This window comes from Equus caballus, chromosome 20 (assembly GCF_041296265.1).
Source record: "Equus caballus isolate H_3958 breed thoroughbred chromosome 20, TB-T2T, whole genome shotgun sequence".
NCBI classification, from domain to species: Eukaryota; Metazoa; Chordata; class Mammalia; order Perissodactyla; family Equidae; genus Equus; species Equus caballus.
Genome location: NC_091703.1, coordinates 57,220,131 through 57,243,129, shown reverse-complemented (window position 1 = coordinate 57,243,129; position 22,999 = coordinate 57,220,131). Strand labels below are relative to the sequence as shown.

Here is a 22,999-nt window from a genome sequence, read left to right as displayed (position 1 = left end):
TTAGCTACGTAACATGTGGTCTGATTTAATCATTGTTTTATCGGTCCAGGAGGATAAGTCATCTGCCCAGCATGAAGTAGCTAGAATGTGTCGGAGCTGAGATTTAGTCCTTGGTCCTTCTAACTCGATAGGCAATACTACGTCGTACCACTGCATCATGCCACAGTAGAAAGACACAGAGTTAAGGAAGGATCCAGAAGAAAGGAAGATGGAGAAGGAGGGGGGAATAAAGGCTGTGTGCCTGGATGCATGGCCGCTTCTCTCAGCCGTAATTTCTCTCAACATTTCCCTGCATACTTGAAGTCTTTGCTGTTATGGCTTGGCCTCTTTATATGGTCATAAATTTTTATTTGCATTCTTCTCTAATCAATATGCTTTACAAGAATTTAGAGATATAGATAAAAGTATACACGGAGCTGAACAGCATTCCTGAAGGAATTTTATTTTAGCCAGAGAAGGGTACTGACTAAGGCGTTTTTGAAGAAGAAAGTACACTTGGATCAGTGGTGCTGACATTCTAAATCGTGTCGTAGAGGCCTGTGTGTCAGAGGAAGTGTGGACATTCTGTACAAGGCAGATTAAGGCAGAGCATGGTTTGTTATTTAATCCTAGACTCTAGGCTGCATGAGGACAGGGCTGTTCTGTCGTATTGAGCAGTGTATCCCAGAACCTAGCATGGTGTCTGACACACTCCTGTTTTCCTCAGACCATACTGAGGAATTTGTTGCTTAATGAATGAATGTAAAACCATATGAAGCTTTTCCCCGCTTGTTCATAATATAGAACTATAACTACTATGGTGGGGAAGTGAAAGGGTTGCTTTGGGAATGAGACAAAAGTTAGTCTGGAGGAAAAATAAATTTATGATGAATTCCTTCTTTTAAAGCTGAAAAGACATTTCATTATAGTTATAGAAACTGATGCCTGAAACAGGTCGTGCTCAGCAGGGCAGACTTAGGAATCATTCTTCTGACCCCTTTCCATGTTCTTTCCACTGTGTAATTCAGTTGTTCCATTGGTGGCTAGGTAGTAGGAAATCTACTCATCTTCGTAGATGAGATTAATTCATTTGTCTAAGTTTACTAATTAGCTTTGCTGTACTTATCCACTGTTATTTTCATCAGTTCAGAATTCAGAAGAATATTGGCTAGAGCTAGATTCCTTGGAAATTCTCTAGTAATATATTGATAAAATTAGTATATTCTCTGCAGTCTTATTGTATGTAGTAAAAGGTTTTTTTTCCTCCTACCCTTCTGTGTTCTTAACTGGGCTCTCTAACAAAAAACAGATTAATGAAATAAAAAACATACAATGTATTTAATAAAAGTTTTACATATTGGAGGCTGGCCTGATGGTGTAGTGGTTGGGTTTGCATGCTCTACTTCAGTGGCCCTGGGTTCGTGGGGTCAGATCCTGGGCATGGACCTAGCACTACTTGTGAAGCCATGCTGAGGTGGGTCCCATATAGATGAACTAAAAGGATGTACAACTAGGATATACAACTAGGTACTGGGGCTTTGAGGAGAGAAAAAAAAAGAAGATTGGTAAAAGAAGTTAGCTCAGGGCCAATCTTCCTCACGAAAAAAAAAAAAGAAAGTTTTATGTGATATGGGAGCCTTCATAAGGAAATGAAGACTGGGATAAATGGTTGAACCTGAGTGTTTTTATACTAGATTTGATGAAGAGTGGAAAGTCATGGAAAAAAGTGATAGGATAAAAGAGTAGAGCAAGGGTAATAACCTGGGGGAACTTAGCAAGGGCTGTGTTCAGATTCTTCTCCGTGTCCCTCTGTCTTTGGGGATAAGGATGCTCCTTTCCTCTGGGTGCAGGGAGCAGGGAGGGCACCTCTCACATGAAGGCCTTATGGCCTGCTTCAGGGGAGAAGGAGATGGGGAGGGAGTCAGAGAGTCCTTCCAGCACCTGCTCTTTCCCAAATTCCTTCAGCTGAAAATAGTCCACATGCCAAGGTGCCGTATTTCGGGGTTACTTGTCCTGAACCCCGTCATGTGGATGTAGTTGGGTTTCTTTGAAGGTCTAAGATATTCCTTTCCAGAGAATCAAGTGGAAAACTCTTTCTCCAGGCCCTAGTCAGGGTTTGCTGTGCTGCAAATCTGAGGGAGAATTCAGGAAGTAGTTTTAAAGGGGCTGACAGAGGAAGACAAGTAGCAAAGGAGGGGGAAGGCAGTGATCAGAGCAGGATGAGAGGGCGCTCTGCAGGGAGAGAATTTGATAATGAATGTGGTCAAGGTGTCAGCAGTTGCTCAAAGTGGACTTGCCTAGGAGTTTGGAAATTTTGTTCATATAATAGAGTTCTTTGATCGTACTATAACAGAGAAGAAATTTCTGTGTTGTGAAAAATGGAAAGTGGGATGACTTCAAAGGGAAGCTGTTGAAGCTGGGAAGACGATTGCATGTTTCTAAAAATGCTGAAATGAATGCCTAATGGCACTGAACTGTGGATTTACAGTGTGCTAACGTATTCTGACACTGCCGTTTGCGTCAAGATTTCTTATAAAAATTGTTCAAATACTCTTGTTTGTGATTAAAAAAAGACTCTCATGGAAATATGTTAATAGTTTTCAAATAAAATTTGAGACCATGGCATTCATTATAAGATCAGTTTTTGATACTTCATATGTACAGAGTCCTTAACGTATGAATGGGGACTTGTATAAGTCAGTTTTAGAGGCCTGCGTTTCCCTGTATGACTGAAATATGTGGTAATGCTGGTCTTGCTCTCAGGCCAGCCAACTAGATCTTAGCTAATGCGTATCTTATTGTACAGATGTTAACACCTTGAGTCCTGAGATCAAGGAGCCATAATATACCAGAGGAGAAAGAGTGCTCCCCTCTCCCCATTCCCAAATAGATTTAAATTTCAAACCTTATTCTATTTCTCTGTCCATTCCTTAAATCACCCTCTTTTTTCCCCAGTTCCCAGTGCTTGTATGTATCCTCCTAAGATGCTCTCTTTTCCAGAGTGTTCATGTTCCATCCTGGACTCTCAGGACCGCTGGTCTCAAGCTAAGGTCAGGAGGAAAGCCTGATGGGCCAGACTGATGGGCACCTAGTTTCCCAGTGTCCATACCTCATGGAGCACTCTAGCCATCCTGCAGGGAAATAAATCTCTGGTGGAATTTCAGACAGGTTGAAGAAAGAGAAGTCAATCATGAGTAGGAAGGCCAGTGTGGAAGTAAGCTAGTCAGGCCTCGAGTCTGCCCGTGGGAGCTTTTTCTAAGCTGTTCCTCCTTGTTGCAGCGTCTTCCCCCACTGACTTTGGAACTCAAGGAAGGTGGTGGAGTGTGGTGGTTGAGAACACAGGCTCTGGACCAAGCTGTCTGGACTCACATCTCCCCTTGACTATTTACTAGACATGTGACCTTGAACCTTTCTAAGCCTTTGTTTTCTCATCTGTAAAACAGAGAGAAGAGTGTCCCCTTTATATCTATAGATCCGTAAGATCATTAGCAAGCTTCAGGTTTTTCCTCCTGCCTTCCATACCAGTGGCTGTTGTGGTCTTGATGTTTGCATTTGTATGGGTTTGACTCATAATATTGCCTATATATTGAAAAGAAGAGGCTGCCCATAATGTGCAGCTTTAGTGGCTTTATAATAATATTACAGTAATGGATGCCAGTTAAATGGTGAACTCTAAACAAAGGAACGTGTTTTTCGTGGTCTCGCCAAGGCTCGAACTAACACCTTTTTTCCCCTCCCATGGGTCTGACAGTTTGAGGTGAGATGCTCTGAGTGTTCGGCAGCTAGCTGGGTTGTTTGTGAGCCATCCCATCACTGGTTGATTTTAGCCTAGGTAAAGTAATTCACAGAGCCACAGCCCAGTAGAGCCACAAACACAACATAGCATTTCAGCCTTCTGCCTGAGGAGACAACTGGCACTTATGTTTTCTATAAGAACAGTATTTTTTAAATAAATGAAAAACCCTGATACTTTAAAATCTCCAAAAAAACAGGACAGCTTGCAGAATTCTTGAAGAATAGTGTAAAAATCTTGTTTCTTAAGTTTTAGGAAAGATATAACATAAGTTCCCTGACAAGTTCTAAAAGTAGACATGTTTCCTATAAGTCTGTTGTCTGAGTTAATGAATTTTAATGTTATCCTTCCTTCTTGGGTTTTTTTTTTTCTTTTTTTTGGTGAGGAAGATTGGCCCCGAGCTAACATCTGTTGCCAATCTTCCTCTTTTTGCTTGAGGAAAATTGTTCCTGAGCTAACATCTGTGCCCATCTTCCTCTATTTTTTGTATGTAGGATGCTGCTGCAGCATGCCTTGACAAGCTGTGTGTAGGTCCGCACCCAGGATCTGAACCTGCACTCCCTGGGCCGCTGAAGCAGAGTACACAAACTTAACCCTATGCCACTGGGCCGGGCCCTAATATTATCCTTCTTTTATCTCACAATTTGTTATTGTTGCCAAATGTTTTAAACATCTTTTATTTTCCATAAACTTAAAAACCTTGAGAAACCATATTTGTAGATACTTTGATTTTACTGAGTATTTGTATATAATAGAGCAATTTTAATGTTTCTTCTGGGTTGTTAAATTTCCAAAGTTTTGTCTTGTAAATTTAATTTCTGATTAGCGCTTTCTTGCTGAATTTTAAAACTAATTTTCCATAGTTGACAAGATCAAACAGAAACACAGTTTTTTTCAGAGGAACAGCATTTTTCAGATGAGTTTCCCAGAAACACCAGTGTTGTGAGTTGCCCTGGAAAAAAAAATGGTTTGCATTGCCAAAAGAGTTTGGCCGGCAGCATTGTCGGGTGGAAGAGATTTACGGTACGCATTAGCATATTACAGACTGAGAACTGTGCGGAAGAACCCTGTTGAATCCAGTGTTTCACAAATTCACTTGGTCATGGATTCCTTTTACCAAAGAATATCTATTAATGTCCCTTTGGGAAATTCTGCAGGAGAGTTTTAGAGCGGCCGCTTTTAAGCAAATATAATTAATTTTGTGTTAATTTGAATTACAGATTTGGACGGGATCTAGTCCATTTGGTGTCATTGCAGGAATGTGTTCTCACAGCCTTTCTTATGGGTCATTGATTTTTCTAATTTATGGACAGCTTACGCTTTCAGTCTACTTGAATTGTAACTGAGCTGTTTCTTTCACTGTCTGGAATTTGCTTACTGTAACTCCCACCTGCTTATCTTGGGCCAGCCCCCCCAGAAGGGTATAAAACATATACGGCAGCTCTTAAATATCTGAAGAAATGATTTTGTACCTTTTTAAAAAAAATTTCTTATCAATCACATACTTCCGTTTCCTGTATTTCATTTTCATGTGATAGAATTTTTATATCATACCTTTCTTTTTCTAGCATGTTCTCTGTCATTTTTTGCATTTGAAAATTTTAAGACCGTTGAGTTGGAGGCAGCTGGAGTTAGAGGAAGTCTAGCAGGCATTCGGAGCTGTACAGCAAGAGCGTGGGCGAAGCCGTCCACACAGTGGGCTCAGCTCCGTTTATATTCTCTTTCACCTCCCTACCTTTGTGCAGGTTGAGCTGTTTACCTATTTACTTACCTTTACAGTGTTTTTTTTCTGTGTTGCAGAATAACTATTTTCATCTTAACCATTTTCCAGTTTTTTGCAAAGAACATGTATTACTTTTATTATCAGAAAAGAACAAGATACTGTTATTTTGTAAAAATTTACTATTTTCCACTCTTCACTTGCTATAGCAAAGGAAGACAATTGGATATTTCATCTTTCTAGGAGTAAAGGAGTGATAATGGCTAACGTGCTGCTACTCCTAAGGGTATTTGTGTTTCAACCAAGGACTCTTGGAGGGGGTCTTATAAATATTTATGGCCTGAGGGTCAAATCCGGCCACAGTCTGTTTTTTGGTACAGTCCGTGAGCTAAGAATTGTTTTTACATTTTTAAAGAATTGAAAACAGAAGAACAATAATATTTGGAGACACATGAAAATTATATGAAATTCAGAATTCAGTGTCCATAAGTAAAATTGTGCTGAACCCAGCTGTGCCCATTCACATAAGTGTTGTCATGCCATGTGACCCTTAAAGCCGAAGATATTTACTGTCTGGCTGTTTACAGAAAAAATTTGCCGGCTGTGTCTCAGGGGAAGGTTTTGAATAAATTTAGGGTAAAGTTTTGTGTATATTTACTCAGTGGTGAGGGGTGGCCTTTTGTGTCCCCCCGAATCTATTTATGAAGATTTTCCTTTCCTATTTGTAAGGCCAGCTGTGGTTCTATGAATACGCTTTTGTATCATAGCTATTTGCTGAATGAGCTTCCCTCTTTGATTTATGTCACAAAATGGTATTTGAAAAGGCCAGCTCAGTATATTGCTTTACTACATAGGCAAATTTTATTTCTGTCATAATCCTCGTTGAGTCAAGATATAGTGGTGAAAGATAGACCCGTTGCAAATGCACTTCAAATAAGTGTTCAGTAAGTACATGATGCTGACGTAAAGCAGAGGAAATGTTTCCTCTATCGCTCACGTTGGGCCTGTTTCCCAACCAGGTCGTCTGGTAACTCTTTAACTATGTCTATTCTATTTGCTTTTCTCTTACTTAATATATATACACCTCCTTTTTGATCTAGATTAAAGGTTTTATAGTGGTTGGCATTGTCAGCTTTTCTAGCTTTATTAGTATTATGATCAGACCTTTTTTTAAATTAAATATTAATTATCTTTGGAACTATTTTTTAATAAATGCAAATCACACATCTTTTAAACTGTATTTCAGTTGTATGTGCTGGCCCATATGAAACAGTCTAACATCCTGTCTATATTCTGGGCACTGTTATTAATTCTTGTTCAACTGTGACATTACCGTGTGCAAACATTGCTGCCGCTCGCTATCTCAAAGAGTGTGATTAAAATGTGTTTAAGAACAGCTTTATTGAGATGTGATTTGCACAGTGTAAATTTCACTTGCTTTAATTGTATAATTGAACAATTTTCATTAAATTTACAGAACTCTGCAGCTATTAGCACAGTCTAATTTTAGAATATTCCTATTGCCCCAAAAAGAAACCTCCTGCCCGTTTGCCCTGTTCCCCCGTCTCCCCCCAGCGCTAGGCAACCACTGATAGACGTTCTATCTCAATAGCTTTGCTTTTCTGGATATTTCACATAAGAAGGTTGAGATAATATGTGTTCTTTTGTGTCTGGCTTCTTCCACTTAGCATTATGTTTTCAAGGTTTCTCCATGTGTGGCAGGTATCTTCACTCCTTTTTTATTGTCAAGTAGTATTCCGTTCTATGGCTATATAACATTTTGTTTAGACAACCTCACACTTACTTGATTTTTGGGTTGTTTCCACTTTTTTTGCAATTATGAGCAATGCTGCTATAAACATAAACATACAAGTCTTTCTAGGGACAAATGTTTTAATTTCACTTGCATATTTATCTGGGAGTGGAATTGCTGGGTTATGCAGTCAGTCTAGTTTGACATTTTAAGAGACTGCCAATCTGTTTTCCAAAGTGGTCGCACCATTTTATAATTCAACGAGCAGCGTGTGAGAGTTTCCCTTTCTTTAAATCCTTGCTAATACTTGTTATTGTCTGTCTTTTTGATTTTAGCTATCCTAGTGGGAATGAAATGCTATCTCGTGATTTTGCTTTGTAGTTCTCTAATGACTAATGACGTTGAGCCCTTTTTCATGCACTTATTGGCCATATGTATATCTTCTTTGGTGAAATGTCTATTCAGATCTTTGCCTATTTTTAAATTGGGTTATATGCCCTCTTATTATTGGGTTTTCTATTATCACTTATGCTTTTGGTGTCATGTATAAGAAATCTTTGCCTAATCCGAGGTCACAAAGATTTACTCCTATATTTTCATCTAACATCTGTAAAATTTCAGCTCTTACATTTAGATCTTTGATCCATTTTGAGGAAAAGGTTCAAATGAGAGTCCCTTTGCATGTGGATATTCAGTTTCCCAGCACCATTTATTGAAGAGACTATCCCCTCTCCACCAAATTACCTTTGTTCTTTTGTCAAAAACCAGTTGTCCATAAATGTGTGGGTTTAATTTTAGACTTTATATTGTTTCATTGATCCATATGTCTGTTTTTATTAAAAATATTTTAAGATTCATTATTAAGTCTTGAAATTTGATTTTTCTGAACACCTTCCTGTCAGTCATTTGTGAAACTAATTTAGCTGGGGAAGGGGAAATGCTTTGGCAGGTTTGGCATGCAGCAATGGATGTGTCACCTCTGTGTGTCAGTCATTCATTCAGCAGCATATATTTAGTTCTCACTGTGTGATAGGACATGATGCCAGGTATCAAGTCTCATGGATGCCATGATGGGCCCTGGGGGCAAAGACAAATCCCTTGCTAGGAAGTAGCTTGATGGAGTTCATGAATCTTTTTCTCCTTGTAACTGGACAGGCACTCAAGGGCTCACAGCTGAGGGCATGGCTAAGGTCACAGGCAAAGTGCAGATGACTAATCTTTTATTTATTGGACATTTGAGTATGTACTGTCTGAAAGGTACTGTGCAAAGGACGAGGCATTTACAATGAGGACCTAAGACAGGGCCCTGTCCTTTTAAGGGGCTTTGTTTATGTATATCATGGACAGAAAACTATTCTATAAGGAAAATGATGATTGACGTCCTCATATAAACCAAGGAATATGGGAACGCAGAAGAGGGGAAGCCACAGCCTGACTGACATTTCTGACCTTAAAGGAAAAGTAAGATTTCAGTAGCCAGAGGAAGAGTCGGAACAGAACAGCGTTTCAGGTAAAAGGATTAGAATGAGTACAAGCAGAGAATATGACAGCAGTGGTTTGGGAATGTGACCTCAGCTGTTCAGCTAACATTCTTTCACATTCTCTTAGCGTTTGGGATTGAAAGTGAAACTCGCCTGTTAGGGTGCTGAGGTGCGTGTTTCGGGGAGTGTACCCACAGCTGTGTCCTGTGGCTCACCTCCAGAAATTCGGCCTCTGATTCGCTAGGTGGTACCTGGCTCAAGCCTGCTCTTGGTGAAAGGCTGATTTAAAAGAGAGGGTGCTCAGAACAGGGGCTGGAGAGAAATAACTTCCACTCAAGTTTTAGGCTTTCGTCTGAGACCTAAATGCGGCATCTGCTCTGTGACTTTGATCGTGTACAACTGGGAGGACTAGCTGTTGAGCATTTGTGGTCCGCAGATCTCTGTTGAGTAGGTTGGAATCTGGGAATTTGGCAAAATTGTAACGTCATTTAGGGACTAATCACTTTGAGGAAATTGATAGCATCTTTGAAAGTTTCAATCCTCCTACAGAAGGTATAATTCTGTTGCAGAGATTAATTTTAACAACAGCATATATAACATCTGTCAAATTTTTTTTCATTAAATAATGAATGGAATAAACCTGCGTTTATAATTCTATCCAAACATATCAGTGTCCCAGATATGTATTACAGTGGTTTTATTTTGGAAAATATAAATCATGGTACTGGGGCCTTGGATGTTCATCTGGATTTAAGGTCACTTTTTATTTAACAGAGAAGAGATGTTAAGCGTGAGCATGGATTCTAGCAGAGGCAGTGGAATCTCATCATCTGGGGGTGTCTTTAAAAATAGTTTCAGTGTTCATCTCCCAGTGACAGTTGTCTTGATCATAATCCTGGGTTATGGGAAAGATTTAAGGAAGAGGATGCAACCAGTTGTTCTCCGTTGTTTATTTGTAAGGAACTGAGGAAATGAGCTTATGTTTAAAGAAGAGTGATGAATTAGTTTGCATATAAAGTATCAGAGAGTATCAAGAATATTATAAAGGTCTTAAAGCTATAAAATATGTACTGAGAGACCCGTAGATTTCCCAGTCCTTGAGAGTTAAAAAGAGATGCAGCAACGGCTGTGTCATCCCTGCCCTTGGTAGTTTCTTGCCCTGGCCAATAATGCTCTGAAAGGGACACCAGGAAGTGCCCGCAGTGGAGTGACCCGAAGATATCCGCACTTGCCAGCTCCGCCTCCTCTGGAGCCTTATCCCCCCTCTTATCCCTGGGTGATGTTATTACTTGTCTAGTACTCACTCCTCTCTCTGAGGGCCTCTCTTCCTCCCCGGCCTGGAGCCTGACTCATATCATAACCGGTCCAGCTAGTGGCTTACCGTTGGGTTGAGGACTGGCAGAGCCATGCCAGACATCATCCATGAAGTAGATGGAGTTACTGTTTGAGGCCTTGGCTGCTGCTTTGATTTTGTGTGCACTGAGATTGTAGCTATTTTTTTTTTCTATAAACAGCTGTGTTGTTAAAGGCATTTTAAATGGTGCCAAAAGGAGGGAGGACACTTCTTATTTGGGGCAAGTGTCCGCTTCATTGTTGAATCATTGTATAACAGGTCACGCATTGACACCCTATAGCGCATTCCACAAAAGCCCCGAAGGGGGTAATTCAGCTCAGAAGTATTCAGTAAGCAGTTGCCAACACCAGCACTTGAATCAGATCTGCCAAGTAGGAAGCTGAAATTTTTATTTGTCTCTTTCCTATCTCTTTTCTGGACCGTTCTCTCCCCACTCACCAGCTGCTGAGGGTCCTCCCGCTGCCTTCTCAAGGTTAAAAGTTTTTCTGGAATCCTACCATGCCCTTCCACCACCCTCCTCCAAAAAAAATTATTCCGTCTTCTTGCCAAGTGATTAAGTTTTCTTAGTAACTTATCTTAATAACTTATCTTAATCGATAATAGATAGGTGTTAGGAAGAAAATCAGGGGCTGGCCTGGTGGCGCAGTGGTTAAGTGTGCACGTTCTGCTTTGGTGGCCTGGGGTTTACTGGTTCGGATCCTGGGTGCAGATGTGGCACCACTTGTCAAGCCATGCTGTGATAGGCATCCCACATATAAAGTAGAGCAAGATGGACATGGATGTTAGCTCAGGACCGGTCTTCCTCAGCAAAAAGAGGAGGATTGGCGGTAGATGTTAGCTCAGGGCTAATCTTCCTCAAGAAAAAAGAAAAAAAGGAAAAAGAAAATCAGTCTGATCAGGTGACTTGGCATTAAGGGGCAGATGACTGATAAGCTGCCCTATCCCAGGAGCTATGTTTATTTTCCTATAGGAACTGAATGCATCTCCAATTTCTAATAGTTAATCCGAACCTGACTTAGGAAGTTGGTATGACCTTACCAGACAGTCGTTAGTGGGGATTTGGTGAGGAAAAACACATTTTTTGAACTAGTCATAAATTTTTGTTATGCTGTGATTTAAACAAAGCTAATTTAAAAATATTTAAAATAATTTTACATGATTTTTACTGAAAATATGCATAATTCTGTTTCAAAACTTTTTCAGTAAAAGCTAGAATTTGAAAATGCAGTGGAATCTGTTTACAGTGTTGGTGGTAAAGGACAGGACTTCGGTGCTGTAGGTGTAGCCGACCTGTGTTAAACAGGCTTATGTCTAGTTATGTTTTTTAGGACCTGGCACAAATGAACTCGTGTAGTACTTAGCTAATATAATAGTATTCTCAGTTGTCATTATTTGTCTTGTTGTTAAATTGCTATGGTCACGTATATATGTTTGTATCACAATTTAGAAGTGCTAAGTGATCATAACACCCACTTTTCCCAGCTCTTTCTCTTTGTTGCCCAAACTGGGAGAAGGTAAGCATAGTGAGAAAGAGGTGAGCATAAAGATGCTAGTGATTGGTTCCTTCTCTTTTCCTTATGCTGTTACTGAAAACGGCTCTTGTTAGATGGCACTTAGCATGATCTTTTGAAGTGGTAAATGGTTGAAAGATTTATCTAAGTAATGAGCTAGCAGGATATTTGAAAAACTTTTAAAAGGCGAGTCCCATATCCTTCTGCCAAACATCACTGGGTTTTGCCCTCAGTGACTGAATACTGGACAGAAGCATCCCTCCGTCTCACCTAAAATACCTCACTCCCTTTTGTAAAGACCCCGTGGAATGGATAGTGCGGATGTCTTTATAGACGAATGCTGCTTTGTTTGATTGTAGTATGGAGGTTGTCTAGACCACATCTTTAATAAAAATTAACTCCCCAAAACAGTGGGCAGACATGAAAAGATTAGCATGCCAGAGTAATTGGTTTGTGAATTTATTTTTCTCTTTCAGTTACATTATTTTTAACTGCTCAGCCCCAAGACCTGTACAGCTCTGCGAGCAATAAAGATCAGCAGGCTGAGGGGAAAAGCCACGGAAAAATCGATTTTTGTCTGTCTTCTTTGACAAAAGGGACACACTAGAGGGAGAGAGAACCAAACCCAAATCCAAAATAAATTGCTACAGAAAAGAGCTACATGCTTCAAAAATTTAAAAAATTGAAATAGCCTTTTAAAATGTTCCTACAAGAATGATGAAACTTCCAGAAGAGAACATAAAAAAATACCTAGGTTGAAACTATGACTAAAATGCCCCCAAATCTTAAAGATTGGATCAGTAATATAAATGCTTTTATTTTATTTGACTACCTATAGGTCTATCTTGTACTGAAAGACTAGAGAAGACTTTTTGTTTTTGCTTGTTATTTTAATTGATTGTAGGTTGTCAACCTGAAAGCTTAGAAGAGAAGTCTTTTTTGTCAAAGAACTAATCGGGTCCAATGTGGAGCAGGCAGATTATTTGTACTGCCTAGGACCAACAGTGATTTGTTTAAAAGTCTGCATTATTTTATTCATCAGTATCTTAAGATGTATGACAAATATGTTTATTTTATAGTTTAAAAAAACAGTAAGGGAGATGAATTATGTATGGCTCTATTGCTTACCTAACATATTGCCTAAAAAAAGCATGACCTCCTTTTTATTACATCAGATAAAGCTATTTCCCTATTATACTTACCTGCACCAACTTAGAATTCATGGTCACTTTGGGAGAATCTGAGCTGTAGTTTTATTCTTGCACAACTCTTGAAGAAATAGTACTGAAATAAATTTGTAATAAACAAAACTGTTCAGATAAGGTAAGTACCTAAGAGAACACATTGTTTTTAAGCATTTGTGTGTATTTTAAAAGCATCAATTTACTTATCAATAATTGATATGGTAATATATTGAAATAGATCATTTTTATTTATTTTTTGAAGTAGGGCTTCTCAGGTGCTCTCCCAGGAGAATGTGGTAGCTTATTTTGCGTGAGTATATTTGTTTGAAGTAAAAAATAATTGCATTGAAGAACATTTTAATTCATAGTTTTCCCTGAAGCGATCTCCCTTCTCTTCACCTAGTTAGTACAGGCAACTGTAGGTTTATTGTAGGTTTGGTTCCAGACCACTGCAATAAAGCGAATTACACAAATCTTGGGTTTCCCACTGCATGTAAAAGTTATGTTTATACTATCTGTAGTCTATTAAAGTGTGCAATAGCATTATATCTAAAAAAACCAATGTGCATACCTTAATTCAAAAATACTTTATTGCTAAAAAATGCTAACCATCATCTGAGCCTTCAGCGAGCCATAACCTGTTTGCAGGTGGAGGGTCTTGCCTCAGTGTGGATGGCTGCTGACTCATCAGGGTGGTGGCTGCTGATGGGCTAGGGTGGCTGGGGCAATTTTTAAAAATAGGACAAAAATGAAGTTTCTTGTATCAGTTGACTCTTCCTTTCACAGATGATTTCTCTGTAGCATGTGATGGTGTTTGACAGCATTTTACCTACAGTAGAACTTTCAAAATTAGAGTCAGTCCTCAGGCTACTGCTTTTTCCACTAAGTTTATGTAATATTCTAAATAGTTTTATGTCATTTTCACAGTCTTCAGAGCATCTTCACCAGGAGTAGATTCCATCTCAAGAAACCACTTTCTGTGCTCATCCCTAAGAAGCAACTCCTCATGCATTCAAGTTTTACCATGAGATTGCAGCAATTCAGTCACATCTTCAGGCTCCACTTCTCTTTTTTTTTGAGGAAGATTAGCCCTGAGCTGACATCTGCCGCCAATCCTCCTCTTTTTGCTGATGAAGATTGGCCCTGAGCTAACATCCATGCCCATCTTCCTCTACTTTATATGTGGGATGCCTGCCACAGCATGTCTTGATAAGCAATACGTAGGTCTGCACCTAGGATCCGAACTCACGAACCCTGGGCTGCCTAAGAAGAGTGTGCAAACTTAACCATTATGCCACTGGCCTGGCCCCCTGCAGGCTCTACTTCTAATTTTAGTTTTCTTGCCATTTCTATCACATGTGCAGTGATTTCCTCCACTGAAGTCTAGAACCCTTCCACGTCATCCATGAAGGCTGCAATCATATTCTTCCAAACTCTTGCTAATGTTGATATTTTGACCTCTTCCCATGTTCTTATGGCATCTAGAATGGTGAATCCTTTCCAGAAGGTTTTCAATTTATTTTACCCAGATCTGTCAGAGGAATCCCTATCTATGGCAGCTATAGCCTTATGAAATGTATTTATTGAATAATAGAACTCAAAAGTTGAAATTACTCCTTGATCCACAGGCTGCAGAATGGATGTTGTATTAGGATGCATGAAAACAAAATTAATCTTGGCGTACATCTCCATCAGAGCTCTTGGGTGACCAGGTGCCTTGTCAACGAGCAGTAATATTTTGAAAGGGATCTTTTTTTCTGAGCAGTAGGTCTCAAGAGTGGGCTTACAATATTCAGTAAACAATGTTGTAAACAGATGTGCTGTCATCCAGGCTTTGTTGTATTTACAGAGCACAGGTGGAGTAGATTTAGCATAATTCTTAAGGGCCCTAGGATTTTCGGAATGGTAAATGAGCACTCGCTTCAACTTAAACTCACCTGCTGCATTAACCCCCAACAGGAGAGTCAGACTGTCCTTTGAAGCTTTGAAGCCAGATTTTGACTTCTCCTCTCCAGCTATGAAAGTCCTAGACAGCATCTTATTCCGATATATGGCTGTTTTTTTTTTTTTTTTAAAGATTTCATTTTTTTCCTTTTTCTCCCCAAAGCCCCCCAGTACATAGTTGTGTATTCTTCGTTGTGGGTTCTTCTAGTTGTGGCATGTGGGACGCTGCCTCAGCATGGTCTGATGAGCAGTGCCATGTCCGCGCCCAGGATTTGAACCAACGAAACACTGGGCCGCCTGCAGCGGAGCGCGCAAACTTAACCACTCGGCCACGGGGCCAGCCCCCTGATATATGGCTGTTTTGTCTGCATTGAAAATCTCTTGTTCAGTGTAGCCACCTTCAGTAATGATCTCAGCTAGATCTTCTGGAGAACTTGCTGCAGCTTCTACATCAGTGCTTGCTGCATCACTTTGCCGTTTTCTGTTATGGAGACGGCTTTTCTCCTTAAACCTCATGAACCGACCTCTGCTGGCTTAAACTTGTCTTCTGCAGCTTCCTCCCCTCTCTCAGCTTTCACAGAATTGAAGAGAGTTAGCGCCTTGCTCTGGATTAGGCTTTGGCTCAAGGGAATGTTGTGGCTGGTTTGATCTTCTGTCCAGACCACTAAAACTTTCTGCATATCAGCAATAAGGCTGTTTTGCTTTCTTGTCATTTGTGTGTTCACTGTGATAACACTTTTAATTTCCTTCAAGAACTTTTCCTTTGCATTTACAACTTGGCTAACTGTTTGGCGCAAGAGGTCTTGCTTTCAGCCTATTGGGGCTTTTGACATGCCATAATCATTTCTAGCTTTTGATTTAAAGTGAGAGATGTGTGACTCTTCCTGTCTTTTGAACATTTAGAAGCCATTGTAGGGTTATTAACTGGCCAAGTTTCACTGTTGTTGTCTCAGGGGATAGGGAGGTCTAAGGAGAGGGAGAGAGATGGGGGAACTGCCACTGGGTAGGGCAGTCAGAACACAGACAATATTTATGGATTAAGTTCACCGTCTAATATGGGTGCGGTTTGTGGCGCCCAAAAACAATTACAATGGTAACATCAAAGATCACTGATCAGAGATCGCTGTAACAAATATAATAGTACAGTTATGTACCACATAACTATGTTTCGGTCAACGACAGACTGCATATGTGATGGTGGTCCCATAAGATCAGTACCATACAGCATAGGTGTGTAGTAGGCTATACCGTCTAGGTTTGTGTATGGGCACTCAGTGATGTTCACGCAACGACGAAATTGCCTAATGACACATTTCTCAGAACGTACCCCCATTGTTAAGTGACACGCAACTGTACTGAAAAAATTTGAAATATTGCCTGAATTACCAACATGTGACAGAGATGCAAAGTGAGCAAACGCTGTCGGAAAAATGGTGCTGATAGACTTGCTCAACGCAGCGTTGCCACAAACCTTCAATTTGTAAAAATGCAATTATCTGCAAAGCGCAATAAAGCAAAGTGCAATAAAATGAGGTACACCTGTACAAGACAGTGAGATGATCTCATTTGAAACGAGACTTCTTTTATTATTTATGTCCCTTTCTAAAGATAGCCGGTTGTTTTCCAGAACACTGTATCCTTTAGATGTAGGACTTCTTTAAGAGAGGACTGTGACTCCTTCCTGTGGCTGACATTTTGCTCCTTGCTGCTGTGCTGGTATGTGAGCATTTCACCCAGGGTTCGCTGATTGAAGGTCCTTTGTCAGCCTCTTCCTGAGGGACCTTTCCTCCGTTATTCTGTACAGATTGGACCTTGGCGGCTTTATCTGTCGTTTGGGTTCGCTCAAATAATGGGGAGGAGGCTTTTATGTTGATCAGAGACACTGTGTCCTCATTCTGCTTAAAAGCCTGCACTTGTTCTCTTTGCTGAGGAAATGTCTAAACTTCTTAAAGTGGCACGTGAAGCCACCATGTCTCCCGGCCACCTGTCCTCCCTCACTTTCCGCTTCCCATTTCCCTGAGTTCACGGACTGCTTTCTTCCATGAAACTCACCATACAGCTGCATCCTTGCCTTTTTTCTTTGTTCTTGTCCCTCCCTGCCTTTGGAACATTCCCATCTTCTTTGCTGGGAGGACTTCTTAGATTCCAGACTTGGTTAAAGCTCCTCTCGAAGTTTCTGTCATCTCAGACTACAGGCTTCAAGAGCCGGAACTCTCTTATTATTCATCTTTGTACCCTTAGAAGTTCAATGATACCCTGGTATATAATGGGTGCTTAATAAATATTTAGTGACCTGAGTCGAGTTGTAGCTACGTGGTAGCAATAAGTTTAAATATAGGAAGTAAAATTTTTGTGGAATTTGTCTAGATTAACATCAACCAATACAAAGTCTGACTTTTGAAAAAGGTAGTGTTGAATGTTAAATAAGTGATATGAAGATCTTACCTTCAAGGGTGGGTTTGATTTAGCCCACGTAAAACCGAGCAATTATAAGTTAACAAAATGAAATTTTTAGAGTAATATTTTTGATCCGTTAAGCCATTTAGATCATACAGACTGGCATAGTCTACTCTATGCTCTCTCACAAGTAAACTTGAAATATTGTCTATGTCATCATCACCAGTGCCTTGTTTGGAATACCCCTTTTTTGCCGTTTTGTTTTCCTTCCTTAGGCTACTCTTCTTAAGCAAAAGATTAGTGCCCTCTGGGGTGAACCACAGGTGCAGTGTCGTCAACACATTTTAAAAAGCCCTGCAAAATTCTGGGAGAATTGTATGAAATGCAGAAAATGATGCTTTGTCCTTATTATGTAATTCAAGTTACATAATTTAGTCCCAGAGTATCTCAGAGTGCTTTCATTTTGCTCGTCAATTCCTCTGGCACTATGTATTCTGACAGCGTTTTGTCCCACAGGGAGAAAACATCCAAAATGAGAAGAAAGAATGTTTCATTAAAACTTGAAACTGGAAGGTTCCGACTGTTGGCAGTTAGTGTCGTCATCTGTGAAGGACTCAGACTGAGGGCAAAATATAAAGCTTTTCTGTGTCAGCTGAACTATTTAATTCCTTCCTCTCTTTCCCCTAAATTGATCACTTGATCAGATATTTTTCTAGAATGCCAGGTATTTCCACCTGGTTTATCCACTACCACTCCTTCCCCATAATGTTGATTGTTGATTTTTGATTTGTAATTGACACTCTCTTTTATCCCATTCTTTTGTGGTGAGGAAAATGAGCCAGTATTTATAAATCACTTAGCACTGGTTCAGGTACCTAGTGATAACTCATCGTTTATGTATTTTTGTTTATTATTGTTAATAATGGTGACATTTGTTTTACACAGAATAGTAAGGATGATAATAATGTTATATTTATGTAGCATTTTTCATCTACAGGATTTCTGTAGACCCACAGAGTAATCACCTGAGACAGGAAAAAGGGGCAGGAGTACATGATAACCATTGCCTCAGGATTTTTTCAAGCATTACAGAAGTTAAATTAGTCTATTTCTGTATTTTCTTCTAAAAATTTTAAGAAATTGAGCCCCAAGTCTTCAGAGTAGCTTTCCATTTTACATATAGTCTTTTAGGTTGACACATTGATTTTAAAACATGATGATAATTTTATTTTCGGATCATGGAATTTTTATTCTCTAGTTTGAACTAGAGGCCGTCTGTTTTCAAAGGTTTATTTTGCAGATGAGAAAGTTGAGGCCTAGAGATTTGAGCTGGTGCAGTTTATGAGCGCCGTGGCAGAAGCAAGACTAAACGCAGGTCTCCTAATTCTTCTTCCCTCATAACATGTTTTCTCTTTTCTTAACGTGGTTTTGCATGGCATGATGTTATTATTCTCCTTCTCTAAACATGCCTAATTTAATTTTTCTTTATTGTTGCATAAATATGATGGTGAAAAGTGACACCCGGTTTTAGAAAGCTGCCCTGATGCAGAAGCTTTAGTTCAGTCTGGCAGAGCACGTTGTGAAATTGCCTTCCTATGAAATAAGTGTTCAGAATCACACCCCATCTTTAACCGTCCTGGAGTGATAGTGACGTAGGAAGTGGGTATGGAGTGAAGTGTGACTCTGGCAGGGCGAGGGTGGGTGTAGCAGACCAGAGAGCATGGAATTCTCAGCGTTGTGTGTTAGTTACTGAAATGGGAGGTCCCACCCTGATCGTGTGCTTGTCTTCCACTGCCCCTGCTGTGTGCTGAGGATGTCAGAGCTGCACAATAAAGTCATTTATTTTGAGAGATTAAGCAGCTGGCTGAGGACCAGGAACTACATACTATTGTTTACATCAATGTGATCACTTATGTCCCTGTTCAGGCTCTTTGAGCATTAGGCAGCTTTCTGGTTATGCTGGAGATGCTTAGAGAAGTACCTGGATTTAGATGCATTGATGTGCACAGAATTCACAAGCTGAGCTCGTCTGTCTATTTTTAAGCAAGGCCTTAGCCTTATAAATTAAACTCATAGCTTGGAATGGGACTAAGTGAATTCTTACAGGACTCTCATATGTGAGTACAAAATTAAGTATTAGTGCTCAATTTCACTAAGTTACTTATCTGCATACATATGATAGTAGTAGATGTGTTCCTGAAAAGATCCTTGAAAATTGATTCCTCTCTGAAATATTGTCGAGTACTTGAGGGGATTGTCATTTAATGGTATCTCAAGGTAAACGTTATAGTGGAGGGGATAATCCTTTTGTAACTTATTTGGATATTTACATACTTTCTAAATAAGGATTGCCGAAATGTGTTAGGATATGCTTTTTTTGGGGGGGAAATAAAGTATTTTTTAAGCTTTCTTTTACTGTTGTGTAATCATCTTGTGTCACTAAAGATTTAACTGATATTCCCTGGGAATTAGGAAGTCAAAATAGGATGTCAGTTTGTGAGGGTGGGGACACTTGCTTAAAGTAATTTTTGACTCGCTTTCAGTTTTATTGGTCATTTTGTATGTACTATTGACATTAGCAGTTACTTAGAGCTATATGAGCCTAAGTTTAATACTCATATTATTTGAAGTTGATGACGCATAGATGGGTAATTTAATATTAAAAGGTTCTGTGATTTAGGCAAAAAGTCCCAGAATACTGGGTATAGGAGCCAGTGAATTTGTCTAAAACTCTTAAGCAAATTTTCCTCTTCATTAATGAAAAATATTTTGACACTAATAAAAGATACTGCAAAATATCAGTCAACTGAGATTATAAAGTTTGATGGCATTTAAACTACTTTTTTAGACTGAAAGACAACTATCAAAGGTTTGCTTCCAGTTTACATTAGGCCTTTTCTTGCTTGTTATGTAGTCAGATAGTTGTGATCCTACTTTAGGTCTTTTTCTTATTTTGTGCTGTATATTCACGTGACATTTTGCAAAGAAGATTGACTCATATGTACAAAACCTTCAGAGTTTACTCCCCAGACTGACAGGCATGTAGGGCTGATGGCCTGCGTGTGCTGTAGCTGGGCCTCTGGTCTCTGCCTCTTTCTGGACCGCTGCTTTGGCTCCTTTGATGAGAGCAGCGCAAAGTAACGCCGCCCAGAATCACCAAAAGATGAGAAAATGGAAATGTGCTAACCCTCTGTGGAGCAGCCATCTTCCCAGCCTGCGTCAGCATATGTCTGTCTGGGGCGAACCTCACAGGAGGCCAAGGATGTGCAGGAGACATCCCCACTTAGCGGGCTGAACAGAGCTTTTGGGAGATCTTTGTGGTTTGAGCTCTGAAATCACAAGCTTAAATGAGGCCTGTGGAATGGAGGAAGAAGCTGTTACAGGTTGGGTGTTAACGCTGTGCCAGTATTCATGTGGTCGTGAAAACCCTCCACCACAACAAGACTTACGTTGTGCAGAGGCCATCTAACCTGACATATGTGAATTTTAAAAACCTTTTTATTTTGAAATAACTATGAACTTACAGGAAGTTTCAAAAATTGTACACAGAGTCTCATGTACCCTTCACCTAGCTTACATCTATGGGTCTTAAAAGTGTGGAGTGTGTATCTCTGGCATCCTGGATCTTGTGTCACCAAGGGTGAAAGACACACTGGGGCTAAAATCTCGCCCCTCTTGCTAAGCTGGCTCTGGTTGCTGTGTCAGGAATCATGAATAAGGTCATTGCCATTGCCTATATTTAAAAAATTGTAATCCCGTGTCTTTGTCTAGGCTTATATTTATTCTAGCATATTAAATATGTAATAATTCTATTTGTTTTTATGAATTATTAATTTGAAATTTACTTTTTAAAATTTTTAAATGTAAGTTTAGTTTTTGTTTTTTTTTTAAAGATTGGCACCTGAGCTAACATCTGTTGTCAATCTTCTTTTCTTTTTATTTTTCTTCTTCTCCCAAAGTCCCCCAGTATATAGTTGTGTATTCTAGTTGTAAGTCCTTCTGGCTCTGCTAATATGGGACACCACCTCAGCATGGCCTGATGAGTGGTGCTAGGTTCGTGCCCGGGATCCGAACTGGTGAAACCCTGGACCACCGAAGCGGAGCACACAGACTTAACCACTCAGCCATGGGGCCAGCCCCTAAACTTAGTTTCTAAGTGATGAGAGAATCAAAATTTAAAAATTGCTTCATGAATGAACACCGTAGGAGGAATGTTTTCCACTTGGCCCCTCTCGTGTGAGTTTTAAGGATGATCCTGGGTTCCAGGACCAAAAGTTTTAAAACTGCTTTTCTCTGTGTAGGTTCGAAAACACGTGAACGACCTCTACGAAGACTTGAGGGATGGACACAATCTGATCTCTCTTTTAGAGGTTCTTTCAGGAGACACCTTGGTAAGTTTTAAATTTCTTAATTTGCTTTGAAGAACACACAATCCTCTCTGCATATGACCAGTATGTTTTCAGTACAGACTATTCAGATTTTTGCAACAGTCATCTTTTGAGCTGTGAATTCTGCCTGAAAAAGTGAATTCAGGTTGGATTCCTAATCATTTTCAAACTTCAAATGATGTGAATTTGGGAGATTGAATCGCTTTGATTACTTTGCTTGTATAATCAATTCTGTAATTAAAATACTATTTTTGTTCTCCCCTTTTTTTTTTACCTTTGGGTTTTTTTTGCTTAGCAGGAGTTGGATGCATAATATAACCACATATTAAAAGACTCACAAATAGCAAGGAAATAAACATTGCTTTCTGAAAACTGGTCTAACCCATTCCACAGGTGTCATTTCTTTTTTTGTGGACATTACTTCCCCTTCTCGGTTACTTGTTCTCCTTCATTCTGTTCTGTTCATGCTCTTCTTTTCATTTCTGGTCTGTCTTGTGTCTTTGCTGTCCTATCTTCTGTCTGTTGTATTCATTAGCCAAGGGAGCGAGATTTTTTGAAGACCTTACGATTGGTGAGTGCAACAGAAGCATGCGAATATGAACAGCATGAGGATGTGGAGGATGAGGATAAGGGGGTAGGTGTCGGCCCCCATAACTCGACTAACCTAGCTGTTACAGTGTGGTGAGCGCTAACGGGATAGGGAAGTAACCCACGGGTTCGGGCTCCTTTTTAGGAAACTATAGAAAGGACCAAAACCCATAGTGAGGTGGATGTGTGTGTACCAAAATATTAGACAAAGGAAATATTTTCTCTTTAAATTTATTTATACATTACTGTGCCCTGCATGGTAACTGAACATAGGCGCTTAAATTATATGATGGTATTTTAGCTAAAGAATTTTAAATACATTTTATGTAAATACAGAAATCTTGATAACTAACCTGCTAATTTTTATGCAAATTTACTCAATTCTGGAATTTAAATTTCAAACATGGCAACTCTTTATTGCTTTATTTGAAAGAATCTCTGGAAATTTAATAATTAAGCTTATGCTTTAAATCATACCTGTTGGCAATAAGGTATATGATGGACATTCTTTACCTATCTTCCATGTCTCATTTTATTTAGAAGAGGGGAAGGTTTTCAAATCTAGAGTCCTGATAGAACGCATAGAGCTGTTTCATCCTGTGACTTAGTTGACGTCAGCCCACCTTCACAAGACACATGTGCGTCTTCTGTCATCCACATCCAAAGTGCCCCCCCAATTTCATTGGAAATTGTGCTTTTTTGGATCCAGTGGGTGAATTGATCAACATCATTTCTCCCTAATTTTCCATTCTGTGGTCTGCTGTCTGGTTTATTATGGTGCCTTTGGCTTCAGCAACCTATGTATATATGAGAAGCTAAGCTGTCAGTTTTCTTTTTTCTTTTTTTCCCTTTGGAAGGTTTTATGTGGTAAATTTCATCTCCATTCTTTGTATTTTTGTTAAGCATT

General features: G+C 39.6%; 1 protein-coding gene across 39 annotated transcripts in view; it reads left to right on the top strand.

The window, feature by feature from the left end:
* DST (dystonin) overlaps positions 1-22,999 on the top strand; it is a 440,189-nt gene that overhangs the window by 201,435 nt on the left and 215,755 nt on the right. For 20 of the 39 annotated variants that reach the window (XR_011430068.1, XR_011430067.1, XR_011430066.1 and 17 more), the window contains 2 exons: positions 21,418-21,507; positions 22,040-22,138. Coding sequence is in view for 36 of the 39 variants with exons in the window: in XM_070245714.1 (XP_070101815.1) it covers positions 21,418-21,507; positions 22,040-22,138 (189 nt within the window). In the remaining 3 variants the exon portion in view is untranslated. The remainder of the gene's footprint in view (positions 1-21,417; positions 21,508-22,039; positions 22,139-22,999) is intronic. The other 19 variants (XM_023624291.2, XM_070245730.1, XM_023624275.2 and 16 more) reach the window with 2 other exon arrangements.